Source organism: Carassius gibelio, chromosome B7 (genome assembly GCF_023724105.1).
Source record: "Carassius gibelio isolate Cgi1373 ecotype wild population from Czech Republic chromosome B7, carGib1.2-hapl.c, whole genome shotgun sequence".
NCBI classification, from domain to species: Eukaryota; Metazoa; Chordata; class Actinopteri; order Cypriniformes; family Cyprinidae; genus Carassius; species Carassius gibelio.
The window spans coordinates 11125582-11144549 of NC_068402.1; the positions used below are offsets into that span (position 1 = coordinate 11125582).

Consider the following 18968-nt stretch of genomic DNA (forward strand, 5'->3'; position numbering starts at 1 on the left):
TGGAAGAAAAAAACAACAACTTTGTTCAGGAAAAGTTTCCCTGACTCAACATGTTCCCATAGCTGTTAACTGATAGGCTTGTCGAGGCTACATTCATGGTCCTCACTGTACATGTTGTAAATCTGGTGTCTTTTATGGATTATTTAATCATGTCTTTACTTTAAAGTAATTTTGTTCAGTGGAGAAACTGAAAATCCTATCTATTCCTCATACTAATAATCATTGTCCTCTGATATAACGATGAGTCGAGCCAATGCTGATGAAGTTAACAAGGCGTTTAGACCCATCTATTGCAGTGGTTCTCAACCAAGGGGCCGTGGCCCGCTGGGGAGCCTCAGCAAACATCCACGGGGGCCTCAAGATGGCTTAAATGTCTAAAATCAGCAAAATAAATGCAAAAACTTCCAAGATGACTTAAAGTAAAACCAGCTTTAATAAGCTAAACTAAAAATCAAGATTTTGTTTTTAAATCTCCCCCAATGTTGTGGAATTCAAGAATGTAATTATTTTATATTTAATTATAATTATTTTAGTTGCTTATTTTAATGTTAATTTATTTTTTATTTTAATTTATTTTAATTGGGCACTCCTAAATTCTGTACTTTATCAAATGAAGGACATTCATTTAAATGTTCGAATGGGTTTAGAACCACTAGAGTATGAGGAAATCAGTCAACAGGTAGTGCGTTGGATTTGGGAAACATGAAGACCATAGGCAGTGAAAATAGCCAGCCTTGCCCCTTTCAATGAGATAAGGCACAGATTGCAGTACGAGTGCCAAAGGACAGAAAATTGAGCCATTCAGAGTGAGGAGGACAGATTCAGTGCTCATTTTAACTCATGCCAGTGTGACTAATGCTGACTGAGCCTCATACAATACAGGCAGCACTAATGTGTGTGTTTTCCTTTAAGTGGTTTAATGAAAAGCGAAGGACTTTATATCCTTTTCCAGATCTCCGGATGCCCTCTCCAAGATCTCTAACCTCTTGCTCGGAGTGTGTCTGTTTTAGCAGAGGAAGAGTGTGAGGAGTGAATCACTGGTGTTAATCATACTAGTGAGATCGTGTGTGAGTTTCAGCTTGCTATGTAGGAGGAGAGCTATGAAAATGTGTTATTATTTTGCATTATCCACCATTGGGGTGGAGCAGGCGCAGGGAAGGATGCTTTGCATAAAAAAGATCGGACACGGGACAGTGTGTTTATGTTTATGACTTGGACCATGTTTTTACCAAGTTGGACCAAGTTTTATCTGTCACTCATTCTGCTGTTTCATTATTTTAATATATATGGAACACACAAACATTATTTTTTTTCCCATATAACTCTTCACAGACCTTCATGTTCAGTCTGAATTGAGGCCTGTTTGGCCTGTGACTGTTCTCCAGCTTTACAGCGTCCATGTCTGAAAAGCTCACCTCCTCAATAAGTGTTAACACAGGGTTTCCTTGTCCTCAGTAACTCAGTGTGTCACCTTGCTGATACTGTGACCTGACACCACAGGCTTGTGTTACAGATCCCTGAAATCCCAGACCCCACTAACACAGATTTAGTTAGAGAGATAGAGAGAGAGAAAGGGCCTTCACCTGTTTCTCATCCTCTGACCTCTGTGTTTTTTTTTTGCTTTTTGGTCAAACCGTCTGCAGTTAATTAGTGCATTGTTGTCTCAAAAGGAAAATGTTTTTCAAAATGTAGTTGCTGTCTCTGAAATGTCTTTTCAGGTGACGTCAGCTATGCTGCATGTGGTGCACATCATGCTAAATAATAGCCATAAATAGCTGTATAGGATTTGTTTTAAGCATTTGGTGGGCAATGCAGTAAATTTCAATTTCTGCTTTGGTCTGACTTCTGAAATGTAACACCAGCTTGAATTTGCTGTTATTTGGAAATGTACCACATTGCCAATGATGTTGATTGAAGTGAAGATGTTTTGGTAATTTTTGGCCATTGTTTACCTGCTATGTGTACTGAACGGTCACTTTAAGCTTTTATGAATATATCACTATTTTGTGGATACTCCACTCAAAAATGTAAATTTAGTCCTCATGTCCCAGTTTTTTGTTCATACAGTAAAAAGTCGATTGGGTCCAACAATAGTTGAGAAATCACAGCCTTTTGTACTGTATGAACAAAAAGTTTGGAATGAAATGAAGATGAGTAAATAATGACAGAACATTCATTTCTCAAATGCAAAATGAACATCTTTTTGCCGGTTGTGATTTATAATGACCGTCATTGTTTCTGCTTACTGCTGTCGTTTTTGTGGACTTTTAGAAATGTCTTTGCACCTGCCTGGTTCTACTTCTACTTCTACATGGTTCTACATCTTGGTGAAGTCCTCAAAAAGCGTTCTGTGCTGTTCAATCTGGTGTGCTTTATTTGGACATCCTCCATAGTAGCCCAGATCTCTGTCAGGTCCGTTGACCCTGATCAGTCTCAAAGACTCACAGTTTTCCACTGCTGTGATTTACTCCATTAGCACTTCTCGCTCCAATAGACAGATCATTTCAATGGAATAACAAAACTTTTTTTTAAATGCCAGCAATTTATGTTTATGAAAGAAATAATCCTGATATTATCCAGTCAGTCAAAACTGATCTGCAAGGACTAGATAGCATTACAGGTATGTAATCTTTCGAGATGCTTAGATATAAACAGTCCATTGTGTAAAGATTGCTTGCAAATGACAGATTATAGTAATTCCTGGATTTATAAATCATATGCAAATGCTTCTTTAGGATGCTATCATCTTGTCGCTTCAGACGCTCTGTTATATTGTTGCATCTGGAGTGGAACATGGCTCTCAGTGTTTCAATTCTGATAGATTACTGCCTTGCTCGTCACTTAAGGAACTAAAAACATCTTTTAGATGTGGTTTCTATAAACACGTCCTTTCCTACACGTCCTTTTTGAATTGGTTTCAGGTTTATCCATGTTTTATATACACAAACAAAAGCCAGTATTGACATAGAGAAGAATAGGAAAGTGCAGGTGAAAGAGCAGGTTATAAAGTCATAAAGTATGGGTGCCATGATCTTAGTGCTTTTTCATCGTCAGTCTCAAATGGTTGATTCTCTAAGACAAGATATAAAAAAAACATTTCTACGTTATTTTGAGTCACCACAAGATATTGAGCTGCATCCACGTGTTCTCGGCCTCTGTGAGGGGATTAGGTGTGGTTAAATCTCAAGGGGTGGACGACATGACGTTAGGCTCTCTGTCATTGCTGATAAATTACTCGACAGAACATCAGCATGTAATCAGCTCTGTGGAAATGGCTCCCATTCAGGTCCTGGAGGCTTACATGGCTGAAGCCAAGACCAACAATACAGCGATCCGACCACATTAGAGTGTCTTGCTGTGTTTTCTCAGATATGTTGTAATTCATTTCTATAGTGGAATGAGCAGATTAATTGGGCTAGAACAGTTTACAGTAGCTTTTAAGCAGTTTTGTTTTTTTCAACTATTTTTAATGATTATTGGTGGTTGCTGCCACATTATTGGTGAGAATGATCCGGAGTTCTAGTGACATTTATGTTACTTGATTCAAATAAAATCGTCTTTGTTAAAGTAAGACCTTATGAGGAGGAGACGGACTACTAATTTTTGTTTGAGAAAACAATACAACAACTTTAGAAAATAAACAGTTTTAGAGATTTTAGCCTTTTCCTGTACAGAAGCTGTACTTGTTTAACTGTTGCCTACATATAAAATCATCACAGAGTGAAGTGGCTTGTTATAAAGAAACTTTGGCCATATCTCTAATAAAAATGGCATTTCTTACTTTGTCCATAGACGTCCCACATTGATTTTTCTGGGGTAGCGTACCGCACTCTCATAAAACATAGATGATCAGTTCAGGAGTGAATCACTTCCTGACTGGTTTTGTTTCAGCAAAAGTGAACAATACTGCTATTCACATTAGGCAAATCTTCCTTTAAACATCGATCTTCAAACCTCATGATCAAGTCACAAAAAGCTTGAATGTAAAAGTGCCCAAAGACATGAAATCGCAGCATAACTGTTGGTTGCAATCAGTGTGCCACAGGTGAGTAAATTTAGTTGCATGTGTAATGAATCAGTCAAGTGAGGGGTCAACAACAACACACCTGCCCATGCCACAGCATGTGTTTAGACAGTGTTTGTTTTAGTAATGAATGTTCAAATTTCATTTGTACATTATGTGGAAGTTTTATTTAGTAGAGTATTTGTTTAATTGTGTTAATAATTGAAGGTTGCAAAACTATCAGCGAGATATTTGTACACCCCCCCCCCCCACTTCCTTAATCATTGGGCTAAGCATCATTAGGTTGACCTCTGGTACTTGTATTGAAATATAGGATACTATAATAGTGTATTCAAGAAAACTAATGTAAAACATTTTAATTGCACATCTTTTGTTGGTTGTTTATGTTGTTCTTCTTAATTCTAATTTAAAAGTTAAATTACCTTAAATTACTATCTTTTTTTTTTTCATATATACAGTATGAAATGTTTGTCTATTCTTTTGGCAGTTGTCTAAAATGTAGAATGGGAAAGTCAGTAGAAATACTGTAAATACTGTAGGAAATATTCAAAGAGGACAATCACCTCAACTTTTCCATTCACATATCTGTGAAACCGCCTCACCCAAACAAATGAAATAATCCTAAAAAACCAAGAGACCAGATTTACCTTTCAGGGGAGGAATTTGAATACTGTCAGAAAGTGAAAAGTTTGGATGTGTTTGGGAACATGAGGTTGGGCGGCTGAAGATTGAGTTTAAAAGACTGACACAGTGGACTATAAACCCTGTTTAGCTCCCTGACCTTCAGCAGCTCGAACAGGGCTCACATTTACACACGGCTTTGCATTTTTTACGACGGCGAGCATGGAGTCACCGTGTTGAGATCAAGTCCAGAGTTTAAAACGCTGTGTGTGTGTATAAACAGGCCTTTCCAGTTGCACTGGGTGTGAAGTTGACTGAAGGGAGTGCCGAGGCCTTCTCTCTGATTTCAAGCGCTTGACGTCATGTAGGAGTGTGTGAGAGAAAGGACATTCAATGCTTGTTTTTGTGAACTGATTTTTTTGTACCTCAGCACCTTTTTTAGTCTTTATTAGTGCTTTCGTTTTGTATGGTGAATTTATGCGTGACTGTTTTATACCTTTATGATGTTAAATGTTTAAGGCACCTCACTACCCAGTTTTGTAATCAATTTTTTTAATTAATACGTTAACCGACTTAAATATCAAAGTTATTTGTGCATTCTTATTAAATGACTTGTAGAATTATAATTACTATAATAATTACAAATGAATAATAAACAATTGTAACTTACTAAATATAGCTTAAAAGCATACAAGGAAAAGTAAAGTAATAAAAGGGAACAAAGAAACACATCAGAAGCAATAATCTCAGCTCCCTACAGGTTTCCCTTTGGTATCATGTTCTCTTTTCCCTCTCAGTTTTTCTCTGTGCTTGTTTTTAAAGCTCAGCTCAGGTAAACAGTCACTAGAGGTGTATGTGTTTGATATCTACACTCCATGAGGGCAGAAGGGCGTTAACCACACCCTGCAGTGAACCGGAAAGAGCCGGCCACCCTGTGGAGCTTTACATCCCACAGGAATTGTAGGGCCCTATGATTTCCACGATGCGGAAAACACGGACAGAATCCAGTCAAAAAAAACAGAATTAACAGTTTAACATGGAACGTCAAGGAATTGGTCAAATTTGTCATGAATTAATCAAAAGTGGGTCATTACACTTAAATCAAATCTCGATATGGACTATCTGTAAATATTAAGCCGCAAAAGTCATTTAAATATGAATCCTGCATGGATTCTGTGTCTCTGTTAATGAATGGCGCAGACGCGTGGTTTCATTTACTACACACATAATGAAACTATGATTTCAGCGTCTTCCATCTCAAAAAAGAGGACGTAAACACACGAACATCTCCAGAACTGCTCTGAAGTCACTTCATGATTATTTGAGTGTTTGATTTGAGTGAAACTAACGTTCTATCACAGATCTGTAAATGTATTTAAGGCAACCTTATTTAAAGACATTGTTCCTATTACTATTTTTCAGTAGAACGTACATAGTCTTTTACTACTATTAATACTAAAATGAAATATTTCTTCCATGTTTTAATTTTAATAGTCAATCCCTTTTGTTTGGGAAAAAAATGAAGTTTGCTTAATTTTCAATAAATAAAAGCTAAATTAAATTAATGTTTTATGCCTTCATTTGATTACCGGAAAAATGTAAATACACAACACAGAATTTCTGAGGTGGAAAAGAAATAATAAGGCTACTTTAAGATTTTTTTATTTTATTTTATAAATTGTAAAAATTTGGTGAGAAAAAAATAAAACATTTCATAGGGCCATAAATGTAATTTAAAAAAAAAATAATTTAAACAGGAAAAAATGAATTTGGAAGAAGAAAAAAATTATTTAGGAAAAAATCTAATGGATTTCATAGGGCCCTAGAATTTCTGCTCATTGAGGGAGAGTGTATGATTATCAGGATTATTTATTCACTGTTGACAGTTTCCTGACATAGGACGAGCTGAAGCGAGGGGAGAGGTGTGATGGGAAAAAGGGAGAGTGAGAGAGACACTCCATCTGCTCTGTGTTTGTGCCCTTGGCTGCCTCCAGACACTAGTTCTAAATAGAGGCAGTGTGAGATTTACAGCTCCATGCATTACCTGCCATCTCTGTCTCCCATTCATCCATCCTTCAGTTCATCCATGCTTCTCTGCCTTTGTATGTTTGTATCTGACTCGATTGATGTGAGAAACACCCGAATATGGTGATGTTAATGAAACATTTCTGCATCTGTCTTTCTATCCATCTTTTGTTTCATCCAACATATTTTCCTTCCTATTTGCCTATTACTAATAATTCATTCTTTGCCCCCTTAATTTCCTTTTTCCTTCCAATCTTTTGTTTCCTTCCTTTCTTTCCTTTCCTTCTTTCTTTTTCATTCCACCCTCTTCTGGAACCGAAAAACAGGTCAAAGCAGTTTTATATTACATAATTGTTGCCTTCTGCAAAGCATAGCCGAACATGCAGAATGACTAGTGTAGCATGATTCACATATGAAATAATTCTTATGAATCGGTTCATTTATTGAGTCTCAAGTTAAAGTTGGCAAGAAATTAAAATTCAATATTCATCTTTTGTTTCATTTTTAAAATTATTCTAATGTTCAAATATTTGAATGGCAGACTTCCTCAATCTTTTAGTCCACTTAAACTCGCGTCACAATAGACTGGAAGCTCAATTTTTTTTATTTTTTATTTTTTTAGTTTGATGGCCACATTTCAAAAAGCCCATTTACTTCTGTCACCTCGTGTGTTTTCTTAAATAAAATGGCTATTCAATTTGTTGAAACTGTTTTATTTACACATGGCCACATAATTATGTCTCCAAAAACGATTATAATTGCAAGCTTCAATTCCCACACCACATGCAGATTCAATGGACATCACGTCACAGACAGCAACAGATATGCACCGTGTTTTATTTATCACCAGTTGATGTCAAGATGAAAGACCGCAACAATGAAAGGGCGTCATTAGCGCAAGTGGAAGAATTTAGCGTTCAGCACTTTAAATGAAGATGACTGTTGGACAGGTGAAGGTGCGATGCAGAGTTTCATTTGCATCAATTTGTGCGTACTTGCTAAAGAGAGATGCTTATCTCTGGTGGTCCATATATATGGATATTTCTGTTGCAGTGGTATAGCTATAACTTGCTCGCACGTCTTTATTTTTTATTAATTTACAAATATCCAGTTGCATCTGAAATGCATCTCAAACCATCTCTTGAAGTGGTTTGTGCGATCGGATTGCAGTCTATCTCGAATGCATTTCAGAGAGCATTTACACCTCGTCCACTAATGATATCTATCTAATGAAAGAAAGCGCATGAAGAGGGCAAGGCTAAATCGGACCAAAGCCCAGTCAACCACCAACATACAAGTACCCGCCCATATTATTTTCCCGATTATCAGTTGCATTGTTTTTACACAAGTTTACGGAAAAAGAAGCTTTATCGCAACTTTGTTTCATTGTGACTTTAACTGTTTGGGTCCATCTAGCAAATCACTGAATCAGTTTGAATAGTTGCTCAGTTTAACTTGTCTGGATGTTTATTTTGCAACGAATAGTTAAAGTTAGACCTTCAGAAAAGACTTTTCATAGTAATAACTGGCATTTTAATGAACAAAATGACTAAAAACAGTATGGTTTTGTTTAGTATGTAGTTAAAACCAATTATGGGAGTGAGGTTCACAAAAACTGAATATTGTCGAAAACACTGGTGTTTGAGAGAGAAAGAGAGGGAGAGATGGTGTATGTGTAGGTGGTGAAGTATTTATAGTTCTTCATCGTGACTGTCGCTTTCTGGGTGTGTATGACCGCATCTGTGTGTGTTAAAAAAGAGTTTCTCTTTTTCTAGACAGAGATGGGCTTCACTCTCTGTACTTGGAATATTATTACACCAATTTCCTTTTCACCACAGCAAGTGAGAAAGAGAGGATGAAGAAAAGTAAGAAGGGGGAAAGGGAAAGAGAGAGATACAAGAAATGGAGCTGTCCTTTAGAAAGGTAAAGAAAAGAAGATAGCATGAGGACGAACAACAGATCTCCATGGCAACGCTGCAATCACGACCCAGCGAATGACTGCTTCTTTAAAGACATGCTAGATTGCGTGCAAGTGTGTGTGTGTGTTTTGAAACAGAACAATAGGGCATGCTTTGCAGCTACTACAGCATTTGTGTTTATAGGGTTCCTGGTGCCTCTGGGTCACTCGTCCATCTTACTTTTAAAGATACCATTGAGAAAAGTTTGAAAGATCAGTGATGAAACTCATAACCAGGTCAATAAACATTAGATCCAGTCTCAGAATTCTGTGCCGTGAAGCACTTAGAGCAGCTTTTGGGTTTGATCAGCTTCCTACTGAGCTGAACCAGTGTCAGCTAAACTCAGGATCTCAGAGCTGCCGGAGAAGTTGGTATTTAAGGTTTAATGCTGAAGTGAGCAGGACTCCCAGTAAACCTAAAAAAGATTCCGGCACAGACAGCATGTTGTCAGGGAGAACATTATCCTATCCTCACTGCTGTCTGTGGAGGGTGTAATTACAAGGAGAGATAGATGATAATATGGAGTGAAGGAAAAGACTCAGAAAAAGAGCAAAAAAAAGGGAATTTTATTTAACCCAGACTGACCTTCGTCCTAGATGCTTCTTTAATAGTAAGGTAGATGCCAAAGGATATAGTTTTAGATACAAAAAAGAGCCCTTTTGAGACTCTGGTTCTGTTTAAAATCCTCATGGGCTCTCTGCAGTCTACGTAAGCAGTAATGTTCGAAAGTGATGCTTGATTCTGACAGCATTTGAAAGCGACATGAAGTTGTTTGTTTTCATATCGTAGATAGAATCAATGGATAGTGCGAATTCTGTCATTATTTACTCACCTTCATGTTGTTCTAAACCTGTATGACTGACTTTGTTTTGTATAGACGGCGAAAGAGGATATTCAAATAACGTTGGACTGCCATTTTATGGCAAGAAATCACTGAAGCATTTGTTGTTCCATAGAAAAAATAATGTCATAAACATTTGTACTGATAAGTTAATGATGAGAGAATTCGGCTTTTTGAGTGGACTGTCCCTTTAAGGAAGCATTGTAGCTGAAATGGATCCTGGAAGTGACTGATTTGACACGCTATATGTCCAGTCCAGCAACTCAATTAAGGGTCACTCATGCATGCAACACAAGTTGCTCATGTGACACTCACAAAAGACCTGACTAACAATCACATCTGACTCCAGTAGAGATTGAGAATAGTATGTTGCTAAGATAAAAGCACAAACAATTCATAGAACATGTAAATGCTAATTAAAAATGATTTGTTTTTAAATAGATTTAACCATTTCTTTTCACTTCTGCTATTGTAACTGATACTTATACTCTTGTTTTTCATTATTCTTGCATTGCGGAGGGGCAGGTCTCATGTGAAGTTCTGCTTGATAAAGAAGAAAGATTAGCTAGCAAGGAGAGTGCCATTGTAAAAGTGCATTGTGACATTGTAGCAGGGTGTTTCATTGCTGTTTATGAGTGATGTATTGCTATAATCTCAGCACTCTCATGACTATGCACACACACAAGCTATACCAAGGTCTAAAATCTGAGTCCCCAGCCATACCTGCACATGTGCCCTCTAATACATTAAGACCTTGCCCCTCTGTTCCTGTCAGCACACTGTCAATCTCTAGCTTTCCATGCCCTGACCTTTGCTACTGCTCTTGGATCAGTTTACCTATATACACACACATTCAGACAGACACAGACAGTGTGGGTTTGATGTATTGTTTCAGCCCAGCTTTTCTCATGCCTTTTTCGTGAGCTGCCCCTCTTTCAAAACTGGCATCATGTGAAACGGGTAAAGAAATAAAGAGCGTCTTCATTTAAACACATACCTCTGAGTGTGCACCATTTAGTGGGCTGACGTCAATCATTACATTAATAGCTTTGAACTTTGATCGGTTGGTCTTTGAAGACGGAGCTGTCATGAAGTAAAGGGCCTGGATATGTGAACCGTGGTTTGCACGCACACACAAACACATCGCACCACAGGGCTCATGGAGTTGGCTAGGTCCCTCTTGATGATTGAACTTTCTCTTTAATGAGCTCTGCTTTAGCTTGAGAACAGAATGGAGAAACTTCTGTAAAGTTAGAGATTAAAATGATAAATGCTGTGTGATGCTACTTAATGCTGTGTAAATGTTAACACGCTTATGTTTGTGACTGAATGAAAACGGGAAAACTTTGAGAAGCACATAGCATATTTGTGTGTGTGTGTGTGTGTTTGTGTGTGTTTGCAGGTTTAGCAGATGGACCCGTCTGATTTAATCTAATCTAATCCACTGTAATCTAATCCAATCCAATCTAATCTAATCTGTATGTTCCTCCAGTCTAATGGGGTAACGTGGGAAATTGGGATTTAATCTTGATTTGGACGGGAGAGTTGAGATTATTTGGTGGGGTTAAGGGACTCTTATGGGATTATGATTTTTTCATTCACTAGAATGCTTTATGATTGCTGTAGTGATGCCTCTTCTTTTTCTTGACTCATCATTTTGTTCCCTTGAAAAGCATTATTGAAGGGATGGTTCATCCAAAAATGAAAGTTCGATCATCATTTACTCGCTGCCATGTCATTCCAAACCTGTTTGACTTTTCTTCTTCTATGGAGAAGTCTGGTTGCTTAGGCAATGCAAGTTCAAGGCTGGCTTATGTCATTTACTCGGGACTGCCACTTCTGTCACTTATTTTCTAATGCTTCGTATGATCAATAGTAGTAATGATTAAAAAAAGAAACTGTAAGTTTGGTGCTGGGGCAGAGAATAAAAGGACATTGAGAGTGCTGAAGGAAGTCATAAATGAACACAGTGCATGTGATGCATTACATAATATGCATATCTTCAGACCCAGAATTTGAATGCGTATGTGTTTCTCTGAATCTTTTTCCTGTTCAGTTGCAAACTAACCAGCAACTACACTACCATTTTTACATTTTCTTAAACTTTCTTATGCTCTCCAAAGCTGCATTTATTTGATCAAAACTTCAGTGAAAACAGTCATATTGTGAAATATATATATAAACTATTTTAATATATTAAAATGTGATTTATTCTTACGAAAGATTTTCACCAGCCGTTACTACAGTCTTCATTTTCACATGAACCTCCAGAAATCATTCTAATATACTGATTTGGTGCTCAATAAGCACAGCACTTCTTACTATTATCAATTTTGATAATCAGAATCAGTTATGCTGCTTTATTGTTTTGTGGAAACTGAGAAATCTTTTCAGGATGAACTGAAAGTTCAAATTAACAGCATTTATTTGAAATTGAAATGTTTTGAAGAATCATTAATGTCTTTACTTATGTCTTTGCTGGTTAAAAATATTAATTTCCTTACTGACCCAAGCTTTTGAATGGTAGTAAACTCTCCTGTACCCTTACCTTCAATATTAACTACAAAAAGTCTTCTTACCAGCAGTCAAAAGTTGTCAGATGATTGTATTTAATACTCAACAAATGCTGCTTCAAATGCTTATTTTATACTTTCTGTGCTCTAGAGCAAAATGACATGATACATACAAGTTTTCAACTGTGGTTCTGTTCATATCTCACATATCACTCAAACGCACTGATCTGATTCTGACCAATCAATTTGGCATGCCAGAATAACTGAACCATTTTCTACAGCTGTGTGAACGTAGCCGTATTTTCCTCTTGAAGATCAGTCTGATAGATCTATCTGCCTGTGTGAGTGTGTATGAAAGTGAGAGAGGGGCAGAATTTGAGAGTCATCCCAGTGTGGCCATCTGAAACATTTTTCTGATCCCTATATCCCATCTCTCTGTCAGACTCACTCTGATGCCAAAGGAGGAGGGCGTCCCAGTGTGTCACGTAGTCGGAATGTGGCGCCGACGGTGGATGAAAACCCCCACATAGGAAATTACAGACTGCTGAAGACCATCGGCAAGGGCAACTTTGCCAAGGTTAAACTGGCCCGACATGTCCTCACTTCTAAAGAGGTAATAAGATCTCCTGTGTACCTTTTTTATTGGATCTAGTCTGATCTACACTGATCTACACTGAAAAAAACAAAATTGGTGTGGGATTGACTTTGTTGTACATTGACACAATTTTCAAGTAGTGAATTTAATTTACAGTTACAGAGTAATGGCAAGTAACAAACTAAATTCTTTCATCATATAGTACACTTATTTAGTTGTTTTTGACCGTTTATACACGATGCATCCTAAATTGCATCATGTCTAACTGTGATACATGTCCAGGAGCTGTTGCATTAACTGCTCAGACTAATATTACAAGTATTAAAGGTATTACTTTTAAGGCTACCCATAACGTTTAGTCAGTTGTATAAAAATGTAAATTAGTTTAATTTGAGAAATTACAATTTATCCTTCGACTAACTGCTAGTTAGTCAGACTAGTTCTTAAGACACAGTCTTCACATAATGACTGTGCTCATGCAACGGGCTTCAGATATGCTAAATCTAATTTCAAATCACCTCTGTTTGTGGTGTGGACTGGATGTGAACAAATAATAGTGAATGTGAATTTCGCCTCAATTCAGACTTTGAAGAAGTAATCAAATACACAGAAGGTTATTTATCTGGATCTTCTCTTGAATTCTTTTGACACATTTCACCATTCCCAAGCAGGATCTTCACTGATACTGTTTCCACCTTGCTGAACAATTGAAGTAAACTTTATTAGGGTGGTGAGAATGTGTGGGACGGTCATATAAACCTTTAAAAGATTTATGATTATTTAATTAAGTAACAAAAATAAGGGAAGCCATTGTGAAAAGTGTTCAAGCCAATTGCAATATGATATTCATATAACAAATAAAATAAGCTGTAATCTGAAAGTTGATCTGTTTTAATAAAAATCAACCCCTGGGACATGCTTCTGTTGCCTGAATTTGCAGAAACATGCAAATATAGATCAAGCACAGTTAGCATTCAGAGTCATGTTTCTATTCTACTTCTGGTATTCTGGTAAATCCTTTTGAAAAAAATAATAATATTATGATTTAGAGAGAAGTTTAAAGATGTGTTTGTGTTTCTTTTGTCTCAGGTAGCAGTGAAAATCATAGACAAGACACAACTCAACTCTTCTAGTCTTCAAAAAGTGAGTCTGCAGATCTCCTGTCTTTATCTGTATATCTGTCTGGAGAGAGGGCACAGAAGGGTAATTACAGGAAGAGAGGCAGAAGGATTTCCTCTGACATGGGGATGAACGGGTTCTGCTTTACCCCCACACACACATACGTACATAACGCTGGTCATGTACCATTAACTTTTTGCTGTAACTACAGCAGAATCCTGGAGGATATTAAAGAAATAAGGTTAATGCATTAATCCTGCTGCTAGTGAAAATGTAACAATGTATGTGCTGTAAAATATTAATACACTACCATTGACAAGTACAATATTCTGGGATCAGAAAGATTTGACTATAAAAAAAAAGATTTTGGAATAATTAGATTTGAATTAGAAAGGATGCTTTAAATTGATCAAAAATGGCAGAAAAAAGACTAGATTTCTATTTGAAATGAATGCTTTTCTTCAAGCTTTGCTCATCAGAGAATCCACACTTCATTGAGCATAAAAACCATTTTCAACTTCTATTAATAATAAGGCAAAATATTACTTGAGTACTACAATGAACACTTTGGAATGATTTCGTAAGGATAATGTAACAGAAGTGTTAAACGTATTAACAAAATAGACAATATTACAGTTTTTGACTTATTGATTAAACAGTATTTTTAGTTGTATTTTTTTCAATACTATGGAAGTCAGGGGGGACCATCCATTCAGTTGAATGTATCTGGCATTATCACAAGGATCAGGTTAATAGCATCTTGTCAATGCTTACAATCTTCTCAAACTATTTCTCATTATTGTGTTTTCGCAGCTCTACCGAGAAGTGAGAATCATGAAGCTGCTGAATCACCCAAACATTGGTGAGTGATTTAGAAAAGAACCTGTCTAACTGGCCACACCACAGTTAATAGAATTAATTAATATTTCAAATCAGCGTCTAACATGAATCATCAGAATTGTCTGATCCAAGATAAGACCAGTCTGCTGAAATCATTGAAATCGGCATTCCTGAGGCTTTGATGTCATATATGTTGAGGAAATGGACTGTTTGATATGCGCTGATAAGTCAGATACTGCTGATGTATTGAACTGTGTGTGTGTGCGCGCCTGTGCTGTGACGGTGGTCTTGACGGAAATGCTAGCTCATTAGCGCTCAACTTCTGCTCATAAATATCAAAGAACAGAGCAGAAATCTGAAAGGGAAGACCTGCCCTCTTTGAGGATGCAGCGCTGTGGATTCAGTCCTGATTCAGATTCTTTGCTCTCTCTCTGTTCAATGGCCGAGTGTGTCTGTGCTGGTATCACATCACACAGTCACAACTGATTGATCTGAAACGCTCCTTGATCTTTTCCATGACGACACACACAAAGTAGGGATTATGTATTTTATTCATTGCATTAATGTCAAACAGTAGTGGCCTGTTTTCCTTGAATAGACTGTGATGAATAGCATTGCGCTGAGCTTTAAAACCGACTCCTAAAGCATGTTTATTTTTATAATTCTACTTTATTAATGCATCTCTCTTTATTAGTTGCTGTTTGTTTGGATTTGGAGCATTTCCATTTTTTCCTTTAGGGTTTGTAGGTTTTTATTGTTGCTTATGAGATATTTTTCATGAGAAAAGATTCTTGCTGCTCTGCTCAGGAGACTCATTCTAATGCAGTTTGTAAGCGTAAACTTTAGAGCTAAACTTTGTTTATAATCTTGTCAGCTGCTATAGATAGATGGGTTTTGTAGCTTTCATTATATAGAAATAGATGTGTTTATCACTACTGCTTTTCTTCACACTTCAAACTCATATGGTGTTATCCCACGAAGTACGAATGCCGTGCTTTCGAGGTGTAGATGTGCTACATCAGTGATAAGATTTTTTTTTCTCAACCTCAGTTGTTGGAACTTTTAACCTCAATAGAAAACCTTCGCAGTAAAACTATTTCAACAATCGAGTCGAAGGGCAAATTTTCACAATTCCCTGAAAATATACCACATTGAATTGTTCAGAATACAAACAATGAAAAAGATTCACACCGTTTCTGAATCTGAACTGACAGTTGATTTGTTTGTATACATCGAAAGCTAAAATGCAACAGAGCCATAGCCATTAGCCACCTATTGCTAATAGAGTCCTGCAGTGATGACGTGTTTTTTTTAGGAACAAAACCATGTTAGAATAGTTTGCAAAAGCAGTTATAAACACAGTGGGGCTGTAAAAGTGAACTAGTGTATGTGTGTGTGTATGTATGTCATAAGTAGAACATGAACATGTCTGCCTTGTGTTAACCAAAGACCTTATTTCAGCCAATTAACCAAAAACCTATTTAAAAATTGACTTCAGGACAATGGAACCAGAAGTAAAATGTTAGCCTGTTTCAGGTTTTGACCTACAAAAATGTCATCGCTGTTGAACTCTATTGATTTTGGGCCAGTAAGATAAAGATGTGAATGATTTCATAGAGATGTGTCTTTTCTTGTTAAATCTTGTTTGGGATGTGCCTAAATTTCAATTTCGGTGTGAATAGTCTCTTACATGTTTTGATTTGTGATCATCTCTCTTTTTCTCCACCAGTGAAGTTATTTGAGGTGATCGAGACAGATAAGTCGCTGTATTTAGTCATGGAATATGCCAGTGGAGGTGAGTGGGCTGAAAGACTAGAACTGCCAGCTGTCAATCATGTCAAGACCTAAAAATCAGGACACTGCATTTTAAATAATGTCATGAATTCTCCCATCTCCCTTTCTCCTTTGCCTGGTCTGTCTGTTCTTCTCCTCTACTTGTACCACTTCTTCTTTACCTCTTGTCTTTCTTGGTCATTTTTCTACTCCATTGCAATGTTCCCCTCTTCCATTTCCAAGGCGAGGTTTTTGATTACCTCGTTGCTCACGGGAGGATGAAAGAAAAGGAAGCTCGTGCCAAATTTAGACAGGTCAGTGCGAGTGCTTGTGAGTGAGTCATGCTTCAGTGTCAAAGCTCACATGTACGTACAGTGAGGTCTGAGTCAAAATGCTTCCATTTTTATATTCTAACTTTCAATTACTGATCATATCATCAGTTTGAGTGCAGTAGTTGAATTGGAAAATTTACATGAATTAACATAAAAGCTGACGATCATGTTCTCTAGGATGATGTGCGAATGATCCAAACAGAATCGTGTGTTTTAATGGAAGCAAGAACATCTGACATCTGTACAGAATTTAATTGTAATATTTTACAATAAAACTGTTTTGATTGTATATATGATCGAATAAATGGAGCCTTGGTAAGCATATACTGTTAAAAAAACAATCAATAGTGGTTTGTGACAGGTGGTGCCAAGTGGTCTTTTTTTTGCTAATATGAGCGTGTGTGTGGATGTGCTCATTAACTCTGCTGTGTGTATGATGGCTTAATTACTGATAAAAAAGCTCAATTAAAGAGCGATAACTCCCATGAGCAGCCTACTCTCCTGATTACTCACCACACCTTCTCTCTGTATCTCTAGATTGTCTCAGCTGTGCAGTATTGCCATCAGAAGTGTATTGTACACCGAGATCTTAAGGTGAGAATGTGCTATTGTGTGTGTGAATTAGGGCCCTTAGTGTCTGTTACATATAAACATGCCCTGAGCAGCAAGATCTGCATTCAGCTGTACCTTCATCTTTCACATGGTCTTTAGTAGTTCTTCTGTGTCTGTCACCAAAGTCCATTACAGAAGTCCAGGTGACGGAATGAGTCCTAACACACACACACACACACACACAAGCTATCATGAGTGTACTCTGAACTTTGGAACTGCTGAGCCCAGATCTTCTCCTTGTTAAGATGAAAGGAAGTGTCTCTCTGGATGTACGTTCCCAAGATAATACATGATGATTATCCATGTAACTGAAGTTGCTTATTGGTCCAAACCATCATCATAGTGACCCTTAAAGTTAGTCACTGTCCCCATGCATAACTTAATGTAATTCTCTTGCAACTGGCTGAGGACACCCAGAAATCCTACATAGTGTACAATTGTGTGTCTGAACCACTTCCTTTTTCTCTCTCTCTATCAGCTTGTCTCTATTTTTGCACACACACAAATACACGCACAGAGGTGTACACTAAATAATGTCACTGTTGTGCTGGAGATGTATTGATTACAATAGAGGGCAGTGTATTCCATATTGATATAATAGGACAACCACAAAAAATGTACACAAAGTAGCATTGACCCAGATTTGCAAATGTACTGTAATAGTGATGCATCTCTATTTCTCTGTGTGTGTGTTTGTGTAGTAACCATTAAGCCACACCTCTGTTGTGGCTACAGAGGTTTCTGGCAGTTCAGGTTGGATTGCAGGATCTAGATCGCATTTCTTTCAAGTTACAGACATGTTGATTGTATTGTATTCAGAGCTGGTTGCCCCAGCAAAGGAAATTAAAATGATTGCAATAGTATTGCCCTCACTAGTTGCAAGCAAAAAACATACATAATTCAAAAGTTTGGGGTCAGTTATGTGATGAATAGGAGTTTGCACCCTTCCTGTTTTTTGCATTGTCACACTTAAATGAATTGAGATTATCAAAAAGATTTTAATATTACATTAAGATAACGCAAGTAAATACAAACTGCAGTTTTGAAATAATGATTTTCTGGTTGTAAATAAATACTGCCTGTGCCACCCTTTGCAGCAACAACTGCAATCGAGCATTTGTGATAACTGACAATGAGTCTTTCACATCGCTGTGGATACATTTTGATCATGAATGGACTGTTTAAGGTCATGTCACAGCATCTCAATCGGATTAAGTCCGGACTTTGATTTGGCCACTCCAAAACCTTAATTTGTTTTTTCTCGAGCCATTCAGAGGTGAACTTGCTGGTGTGTTGGGGATTATTGACCTGCTGCATAACCCAAGTGCGCTTGAGCTTGAGGTCACAGACTGATGGCTGGACAATCTCCTTCAGGATTTTCTGATAGAGTGCTAAATTCATGGTTCCATCAATTATGGCAAGTCATCTAGGTCCTGAAGCTGCAAAGCAGCCCCAGACCACCACACTACCACCACCATGTTTGACTGTTGGTATGCTGTTCTTTTTATGAAATGTTGCTGTGTTGGTTTTATGCCAGACTTAACGGGACACACACCTTCCAAAAAGTTCAACCTTTATCGCATCTGTCCACAGAATATTTGCCCAAAAGTTTTGGGGATAATTAAGATATTTTTTTGCAAATGTGAGACGAGCCTTTGTGTTCTTTCTGGTCAGCAGTGGCTTTTGGCTAGGAACTCTCCCATTGATGCTGTTTT

At 37.3% G+C, this 18968-nt stretch overlaps 1 protein-coding gene across 12 annotated transcripts in view; it reads left to right on the forward strand.

Moving 5' to 3' along the window:
* Positions 1-18968, forward strand: part of mark2b (MAP/microtubule affinity-regulating kinase 2b) — a 42734-nt gene that overhangs the window by 1260 nt on the left and 22506 nt on the right. For all 12 annotated transcript variants that reach the window (XM_052560111.1, XM_052560113.1, XM_052560112.1 and 9 more), the window contains exons 2-7: positions 12425-12595; positions 13667-13720; positions 14510-14558; positions 16266-16331; positions 16553-16623; positions 17179-17235. In XM_052560111.1, the coding sequence (XP_052416071.1) occupies positions 12425-12595; positions 13667-13720; positions 14510-14558; positions 16266-16331; positions 16553-16623; positions 17179-17235 (468 nt within the window). The remainder of the gene's footprint in view (positions 1-12424; positions 12596-13666; positions 13721-14509; positions 14559-16265; positions 16332-16552; positions 16624-17178; positions 17236-18968) is intronic.